This window comes from Rosa rugosa, chromosome 6 (assembly GCF_958449725.1).
Source record: "Rosa rugosa chromosome 6, drRosRugo1.1, whole genome shotgun sequence".
Lineage (NCBI taxonomy): Eukaryota > Viridiplantae > Streptophyta > Magnoliopsida > Rosales > Rosaceae > Rosa > Rosa rugosa.
In genome coordinates, this window is record NC_084825.1 from 13,153,080 (window position 1) to 13,162,377 (window position 9,298).

General features: G+C 39.7%; 1 protein-coding gene and 1 long non-coding RNA gene across 3 annotated transcripts; one reads left to right on the forward strand and one right to left on the reverse strand.

The window, feature by feature from the left end:
- Positions 1-884: 884 nt before the first annotated feature.
- On the reverse strand, positions 885-3,009 carry LOC133718132 (nucleosome assembly protein 1;4-like). The gene is made up of 9 exons (XM_062144947.1): positions 2,675-3,009; positions 2,464-2,592; positions 2,267-2,399; positions 2,113-2,174; positions 1,832-2,025; positions 1,592-1,754; positions 1,461-1,501; positions 1,195-1,359; positions 885-1,097 (listed from the first exon to the last, which is right to left on the reverse strand). The coding sequence occupies exons 1-9, from the start codon at positions 2,945-2,947 to the stop codon at positions 1,091-1,093; spliced, it is 1,167 nt and encodes a 388-aa protein (XP_062000931.1). The 5' UTR covers positions 2,948-3,009; the 3' UTR covers positions 885-1,090.
- An 813-nt stretch (positions 3,010-3,822) lies between these two features.
- Positions 3,823-9,084, forward strand: LOC133713698 (uncharacterized). Of its 2 annotated transcripts, XR_009848204.1 has the most exons (4): positions 3,900-4,526; positions 4,602-4,675; positions 4,811-5,467; positions 8,040-9,084. It is a non-coding gene; the product is annotated as an uncharacterized LOC133713698 (long non-coding RNA). The 2 variants fall into 2 exon arrangements; XR_009848203.1 differs by lacking the exons at positions 4,811-5,467; positions 8,040-9,084 and having other exon boundaries at positions 3,823-4,526; positions 4,602-4,790.
- Positions 9,085-9,298: the final 214 nt, after the last annotated feature.

Sequence of the window (9,298 nt, forward strand, 5' to 3'; positions counted from 1 at the left end):
CATCCAATTAGACAAATCACGCTTGGGAGAGTGATATGGAGTGTAAAAAAGTATACAGTCGGACGAGAGGTGAAAATGGCTGTTAAGGATCACGGAGCAGTGGTTACAATTGAGTACGGCATGGATGGAGACATCAATGAAAATTGAAAAACAAAGGAAACTAACGTCAAGAGGAACCTACAATTAGACAGGCTAGACCCCTTCCCTAATTCAGGGCAGATGGGATGGGAGCCATCAATGAAAGTCAACAGGAAATTACAATTACAGGCTAGACCCCCTTACCTGATTCAAGTTATTGACGCAGACGGATTGATAACTAGGTTTACCAGCAATAAACCTAAGCAAAGGATTCTGGAGTCCACCAGAGATAAAAGAGAATAATCTCAATTTTATTGATAAAAGATAATAGATGCGTTCTGCAGCCTTAAGGCGGCTTATTTATAAGAAAATAAACCCTAGGGCGACTAACAATGAAACCCTAAAACCCATGGGTAAAACGAAAACAACCCAAAAATAACTAGGAAAACCCAAAACGCCGAAAAATAGAAAAATGCAGTTTTGAGGCCCTAAACGACCCCGAAAGCCCAAAAAATGCTACAGCTCATGACGAGTCTTGCTCGTGGCGGTAAGGTACGTCCCAATCGGACTCCGAGCTGTTTCGTGTCTACTAGTCACTTTTCGTTTTCCTCCTTTAGCACGATCCAATTGTTCTTCAAATTGGGCTGCCATCCGTTCTGCATCAGTTATGCTTTACTATTGGAGTTTGTAACATACTCCCTAATGTTGGAAGTGATCCGGTTGGACTTCAAAAAATGAAACTTTCTGGTACCGGATTTGCATTCATTCTAATCAACACATAAAACACCATAAAGGCAGGACCCAAATTCCAACATAAAACACATCAAAACATTAACACCGGTAAAATTCCAACATAAATGGCAGAAGGGAAATTCTAATTTACAAAGACGTTTTTGGAAAAAACGAACCGGTCACAAGAACTTTGACATTTGAGAATTTCGAGAGAGCCAACACCAAACACTAAAAACTCTCAAAAGCAGAATCATGTAGACCAAGCAAGTGCATCCACCCATCAAGTGCTGCAAAATTGAGAAAGTTGATGAAAACGTGTATTAGCACTGGTTCACAACCAAACAAACACCCAAACAAGATTACCAACAGACAAAAAAAAATTACCATGTCAAAATGACAGCATGATCTTCTGGCCTACAATCATCGATTACATATTCGTACCACCCTTCTGCCCAAGGAATGATTGTCTCATCATCCTGCACACAATTCTCCTCTTCATGTTTGTACCACAATGCTGCATGAGGAATGATTTGGTTTCGAATAGCAAGACTACAGAACACAAACACCAGCATGTCATTTTCAAAACCAATAGATGAGTACAGCATAATCAATTATATGGGGCATTAGAAATTCAAAACAAAAGAGAGTACCCAATTATATAATCCATCGGTAGCAGCCCTTTGAGTTCACCCTGACACATGACGTCCATTAAACAAATAATTCAGAAAACTAGCCCTTAACATCATCAATAACTAAATTCAGCAAAGAAACCCAAACTTACAGATTCTTCATTAAAGATAAAATCCTGTTCATAAATTTTTGTTTCAAAGAAGTTGAAGAAGCTTCGACACTTCTCTATAACTTTGACTTGCGAACCTTTGTGCAACCTTACTAAAAGAAGTTTCTCTGTCAAGCTTTTCTTATCATACCATTCAATTTCCGTCCTACAACATAACCCCAAACTTGAGCAGGAAAAAAAGAAGAAGAAAAAAAATTAATCAACAACAGAAACTAGAATTACCCAATTGCTTTCAACACCACAGACGAGTTGTCACCAATCATCTCAAATGTTTTAGTAAGGATTTCATTTTTAAAAAAAGGATTATCAGGAGAAAAGAGAAACTCGAGCTTGAATCCTCTCGGATCGTCTATCCTGTGACACCTGATATCAGTGATATGACAGAGAGCCTGATAATCATGGTCTGGTGATTCAATCTACTCCAGGAAAGGAGATAGTTAGATCATGTGTCCACAAAACAATTCATTAAAAACATCATAAGCATAGAAAGAAAATGAGCCCACCTGCCTAACAAGTATCTCATTTGCCTTCAACGCAGAAACCCAAAATTTATCCAGTCCCTTGTCTTCGTTACAAAACACAGAAGCCAACATTACTCAATTACTCTCTCAAGTCTAGTGCAAGAGTTAAAAGAGTCAACTTGTGAGGGGACCCTACCTTTAATTGGTTTTTCATATCCTCCTCCAGTAACAATCTCATATCTCTTTTTGTAGAAGGGCTCAAAGTGCTCCTCCTCGTATCGTGCTTCCCATTTAGATACCTCCGCAAACAAGTTCTTTTTCAACTCATCCTGTGCAAAATACATGGATCAGCAAATTCAAGTCAATTCAAAAATTGATCGAAAGAAGAGATACCTGGTCGCAGCCAGGCTGATTAATCAAGTATTCTTCAACCCATTTCTGTTTCTTATCTTGAAATATCTTTTCCTCTTTAAGAAATTTCACTTGTAAGCGCTTCAGATCAATTTCACGTACCCTACGGTTCTGCAAAATGAGACCAAAATCCATAAATCGAAACCGAAGAAAGAATATCGATCTGAAGAACAAGAAGGATATGAAAACTTACCAAGAACAATAGTCGATGATTATCATCTTTTTTACCTCTAGCATTGTCATGCCAGATCCAGTCGGGAATACGGTACTTGCGATCAGTAGTGTAGTCGATCTCGTTGTCGAACAAATGAGCATCGGTGGGGACGGGAAGAAGACGTCGGGAGTCTTTACTGGGGCGGTGGCGGGACGGAGGGGAGGAGTCGGGATCGGGTTCGGGTTCGGGTTCGGGAACGTCGAAGGAAACGGCTTTCCTCTTTTTTGATACACCGCCGTCCTCTGTTGTCATGCTGAACAAAGAGGAAAAACCCTAACCGTCTGAAAATTTTGCCCGCGCTTTGCCGCGGGATTTAGTGTTATCAATGAATTATAAGCCTTGATTGAGTTAAAAAAGACCAACACTTCCAAATTATTTTCATTCACATGTTAATATAATATAATATACTAATACACAAAATTTAGAAAGAAAAAACTCACTCAAGAGCAGAATTTTAGATAACTGAATGGAACAGTTTTTGATCAAAATTTTCGCAGCCACTTCTTTTGAAACAAAGCTAAGCCTTCCTCCAAAAATTGACCAAAATCTTGGATCTCTCCTCGTGAGGTTCAATGCATCATTGTCATTCTGAACTTCTACCAATCTCAGTCCCTGCAAGATAAAATGATTGATCATTAAATTCCACTATGCATATTTGACAATTTTTTCTCAATCTAATTTGGAATTATAGCAAGAGCTAGTAAGTGTTAATACTTACCAAGTGTTCAAACATAAAAATTCACAGTTTTGAAAAAAAGTCCTTGCAAGATCTAATATGTACAAGGTATGATGTTTATCCACAGAAGTACATAACTTCTAAAGAAAAAGATTGATGGGTTAGTTATAAAATTAATAACCCAAGCATGGATAAATGTTACGTCTCGTATCTCAATTTACCTATTTACTGGTCATTTGGGCGGTAAACAACAATTACTCTCACTTTTTACTTCGTTTCGGTATTTTTCGTTGACCAAAAGTTGACTTTTTGTTCGGTTTCAATTTTGAGAAAACTTCCTTCATGAAAGTTGTAAAAGGTATTAAACGGAGTTCGTAGACACGAAGCACGCAAAAATCGGAATTCGTATGAATGAGTTACGGTCTACGGAAGTTCAGTTACGCCAGAGTTTTTGAGAGTCAGTGAAGGGTAAAACCGACTTTTCACAAAGTCAAGTATAAAAAGGGAAAAACCCTAAATTCTCTCTCATTTTTCTCCTCTCTCCCTCTCTCGGCCGCACGACCCCTTCTCTCTCTTGCACGTCGTTCTTCTGCTAGCGCCGGAAAATGCTAGTTTCCGGCCACCACCTCTCGTCACCGCCACCACCAATCGGTCTGACAGCTAGTTTCGACGCAAGCCCAGGCCAAATCAACGAGTTCTACCGAGCCTAGCCACCTTGCACAGCAACCACAGTCCCCGCGATTTTGTCTCCTTCAATTCCGGCGACTCCCTCAGCTCACCGCTGCCGCCAACGTGTTTGGATCAAGCCAAGCCACAAAACCCAAATGTTTCTCCTCCAATCGACGCCGGAAAGCTGCCATATGCATCACTGCCGGTGACTCCGAATCTGCTTGTCCTCGTTCTCCAATCTCCAGCCCAAATTGAGCTGCACAACCACCAAAGTTGGAATCAGAGCCTCCTCATTCTTCAAAACCCTTTGGTCCCGACCTTTGCTTCGGCCAGAACCGTTGCACGCGCTGCCGCTGCCGTGTGGACCACCGTGGCTCCGCCACCGGAATTCCAGGCCACCTTTATTAGTTTTTGATTATGAGTTATGAAGTTTTTGGAGAAAGGAATGGGCATTGGTTCAGTTTGATGTATAATGAAGGAAGGAAGGTAAGAAGCAGGAACTCTATTTTTGAGATATAAATTTGGTTGAAGATTGTTATTTAATTGTGTTGTTATTGCTAGGAGTTCGAATGGTTGTTGGTGGTGGAGGACTACACTTATTTAGAATTGGCCCTCTGTTTGAAGATGAAGAATTGGTAAGGAACTGGGTTCGGTGACCTTATAATTGCTATAATTGGTTTGGTCAAATTATGGAATTGATGGAGTTATTGGTTTGCAATTAGAATGGTTTCAAATATATTTTCGATGGTGTTATGTTTGTGCAAAGTTAGGAAGTGACGAATTGATTACCATTGTGGAAATGTCTTACTAGAAGTGGTAAGTAGTTTGGCCAAATAATTAAGGTATTGGTGAATATTGAATGGATCGGTTTCGACGAGTTTGGCAAGTAACTGAATGTTGAAATTGATGTTAAGAGGAAATTGTTGTGAGAATGACACATTTTATTTGAGCAAGTTAAATCGATTGTTCGATGAAGATTAATGAAACGAGTTGCCAATTGGAATATTCTAATACTACCATATCCGGGAATTTCCGTAAGGACATAATCATTTGGAAATGGTGATCATGAATTTTACATTTAAGGTTTAAAGGCTAAGTAAAAAGGTCGAATGGTTAACCTGAATTATAACTTGAAAATAGTGTAATTACCATATTCCAAATGAGTTTACTTTGTTAAGTGGATTATTCGGAAATGGTTACCCGTAATTATCAATTTGGAGTAAATTGGTGAATTTAACACGTTTTGGTTACTTAAGGAAGTTGTCATTATTATTAAGTTACTAATTGGGCTTAATTATTTTGTTAAGGAATTGAGCGTGACTACTTGAGATAGAATAAAAGCTCAATATCGAAAATGACTTAACGGAGGAATTTCCAAGCTCTTGACTTGGGATGGATAAGTTGACGGTTATTGCATTTGAATCACTGTGAGTGGACTTTTGTTTTTAAATAATGATGCATGCATTTATTTCTTAAAGTAATGCTCTAGTTATTTATCGTATTATATTTTGAGCATATAATTGTTTTCGGATTTTGATTTCAATTTATCTCAAGGAATTACTTTCATTGATGAGTTTCATGAAGTGATTATAAATTATTCCAGTTGTGATTTTCGGATATTAATTTTGTTATGCCCGGATTCGAAATGATGATTTATGTTGTTTTTCAACAAAGTATTTTCTATGGTATTTATTTTAAAGTGGAATATTAGTTCATTATTGAACTTCCTTGCTTATTCATTATTGACCCGAGAATATTTTGGCGTGTGGGACACGCCGTTGATTTATTGATCTTTCCTATTTATTTATCGACTTTCTATTTTGGCATTGGGAATGCTTTGATGATGATTTTAGAATTTGTTTTGTTTCGGTTTACGGGGATTACGATTTATTATTTATTTCTCGCCTTTTTGCTATTGATTTGGAGATACTTTTGGCGTGTGGGACACGTCGTTGGAAATTCTTTTACGAGAGATGGGGGAAGCCTTATGTATTTTGGATTTACTGGATTTTCGGTTATGTTTCCCTGTGCCATACTGAGGAGTGATTTTATCATGCTAGCATTGATTTTCCGCCTTTGTGGCGCGGTGATGGGATCACCGTAGCCCTTCCGCCTTTGTGGCGCAGGTTACTGTCTCTGTGACAGTAATTCTGTAGCCCAGTATCCTATCGCTACACTTAGTGGCGTAAGGGTATATTACGGGAGTTATGGGAGTACTTTAGCCTGGGAGGCTATCACCCAAGCCTGAGTGGCTTATTCGTATGGCTATCATCTTCCCCTACTTATACTATTTTTGACTAGCGGGTGTTTGGACCCAAAATGAACATTTTGGCCTGACAAGGCATGTGTTTGAGAAATTGAGCCAATGTCAGTGGCTCAAGCTATATATTGTCAACAAGCTCGAAATATATATTTAGAGGCTAAATAAAGCCTACTATGGAAGCATGAAAGCATGAAAAGTTAACTTTAGCACATTTTCCTACTTCGGCTAGGAAAAACCGAGCTAAACAAGGAAGGAGGGGCGGAAGACTAACCAAATGAAATCTAAATGTGCTGAAACTTTCCAGATCCATTCTAGACAGCCCAAGGATCATTTCTTATGAAGAGTGCAAGAGCTTTTTTTTAGTGGAAGACCTTCAAACAATCAGCCCAATTTTCTACAGAAGCAAAACTGGAAAACTGGACCTGTAAGAGGTCCAGCAGCATTTTCGGCCCAACCACATGGAATAAAAATCTGAAAATTTGTCAGGATGATCTACACTCATAGTGGAACATTTCATATGAAGAAGTCGAAGGCATATAATGAAGTCTTGTGGGAGAAATAATTGAAGGAATAAAGGGGCAGAAACTGACCTAAAACCAACTCAATATTCACATGTTCATGTTTCCTACCCACATGAAGAAAGCTAGATGCTTTTCTCTTTTTCCTTGGATATATTTTTCTTCTACAATCTCTTTAATAGATCATCACCACTTCCATGTTGCTGCACCTTCATGCTTTGCTTTCATTTCATCTTTTCTCTATTTTTTCCATATTTTACAAGTGAACTTAGATCTACTTTCATTATTTTTCTTCCACTCATCATTTCACTCTTCTTTTTCTTCCTTATATAAACACCTTCTCCTCTCATTCTAAAAACAGACATTCACAACACAACAACATCTCTAAGATGATCTAAGTTCTCTCTAGAGCAAACCTCTCTAAGAGCAACTCCTCTCCTTTTCTTTCTCTTAGCGGTGATCACACTCCTAGTCCTAGTCTTCTCAGAAGCCGACTTTCAGTGCCACCAAACCCTCTGTCAACGTACTTCTGTCCTAGTCTCCTCGGGAGCCGACGGTAGTGCCGCGACCACAACGGTTACGGAACCAGCCAAGCAAGGGTAACGCCCTAGCAACCCAGCCAAGCTAAAGTCACGCTTTAGCAAGTTCTCCTCACTTCCCGGTGGTTCTCGCTCTGCTCGATCTACAACATCGAGTATCGATTTGGTGATTTTCAAGAAGCTCAGCAAAAGTCCTCACCACGAGGCACAAAGAATCCCACGACGAGGTTGGTGCTCTCCTCGTCCACAATCGCTTGAAAGAAGTCAGGTCAAGGGACATCCCCGACGACCGCACCCAAACGGTGCTGTCACGCCCGCGCAGAAAAGAGACTGTTGACCAGCTGCAACACAATTCTGGAGCCAAACAGCGGGGACTAGTCTGAGTTTTCTTAACTAGCGGGGCTGGACTTATATTTTCGAGTATTGAAATTTCAATCTTTTACTCTGTTGTTGTGACTAGCGGGGCTAGTTGGTTTTCTGGAGTTCAACGTTTTTCAGGTTATTTTCTTAAGTGTTTTATAAATGTTGCATGCATCCGGATTTTATATATATCGAAAAATGTGGGAAAGTATGAAGTTTTATTTTGTTTTATTCATATTAAATTATTTATTTTTGTCCACTCACGCTAACGTGTTTTTCAATACTTTTCCCCTGGGCCCTTCGGTTTTCAAATGCCCAGTTTGCAGGCGAAATTAGATGAGGTCGGGCGTACATGGAGTCGAGGCATAGCCAACAGCATTGCTTCCGCGTACTCATTCTATTTCTGTTTTCTTTGTTACCTAGTGGATTAGTATTGCTCTGATAACCTATGGGATTAATATTGTTTTTGGGTTGAGACTATTATTTGTGAAATTGGAGTTGTGATTTGGGGAGCAGATGGCTCCAGGAGATTATGATGGATGATTTAGAAGTGTAAATGTTTTCCTACAGGTTTTGGGTAGCCTACTTTTAGGGAAAGTTCCGCCAAATTTTTGGTAGAATTTCTTCTAAAGTGGGCCCCGCAGGGCCACTTCGGATTTCGGGGTGAAATCCGGGGCGGGTCCTGTTAATAAAACTCTTCTTGCATGCATGTTGTCAACGTCAAATTCAAACTTGGAGTCATTCAAAATTTCAAAAGGGTATTGATTTATCTAGATCATGGTCAGCCCACCTCTTGGAAATAATATTCAAATTCAAGGTGAGAAGTATGGTGGCTTAGAACTCATCCACGTTGCAATGATAAGGAGATAAGAAGCTATCTAGCTCAACTTCAAGATAGACGGTTGCTCAAGATTGGAGATTTAAAATTTGAACAATTTAAATTCAAAGTTGAAGATATGGCTTATCCCAACTGATCTTGATTGCCTATATATAAAGCGCCTTCACATACAACGGAAAGGGGGCGGAGGCAACAAACAAGGCACACCAAAAGAGATCGAGGAGAGAAAGACCGGAGGTAGAGAAAAAAATAGGCGAAAGCTCTGCAGCATTGAGGCACCCAAGAAAGAGGAGAGCAGAAAGGAGAGAGTTCACTCAAGACCGGAGTCCTACAACATTCCATCCTTAAAGCTTTCCAAGAGAAGCCACATACGGAGAACCACGCTTCAGTAGAAGAAGATCCATAAGTCACAGGTATATAATTATGATTATCACATGAAATTACTGAACTTTTCCTTTCATGGTGCAGACGTTGTCAAGTGCTAAGACAACCAATCCATGAAGCATGGCCAAAAATCTCTACTAAGCGTCTGTTGTTGCTCTCATCCTCATAATCTCCTGCTGGTGACCAAGCAATTACCATATCAGCAATAATGGAGTCATCTCTCTTTTACCTGTGTCACCATGGAGCTATGGAGGTCCCCGGAGGGGTCGCAATCTCGTTTACGATACATGTGTATCAACGGGTGTATGACCAATCCGGTGGAATTTTCTAAGCCTAGCTTGTTGAGTACCAACAAG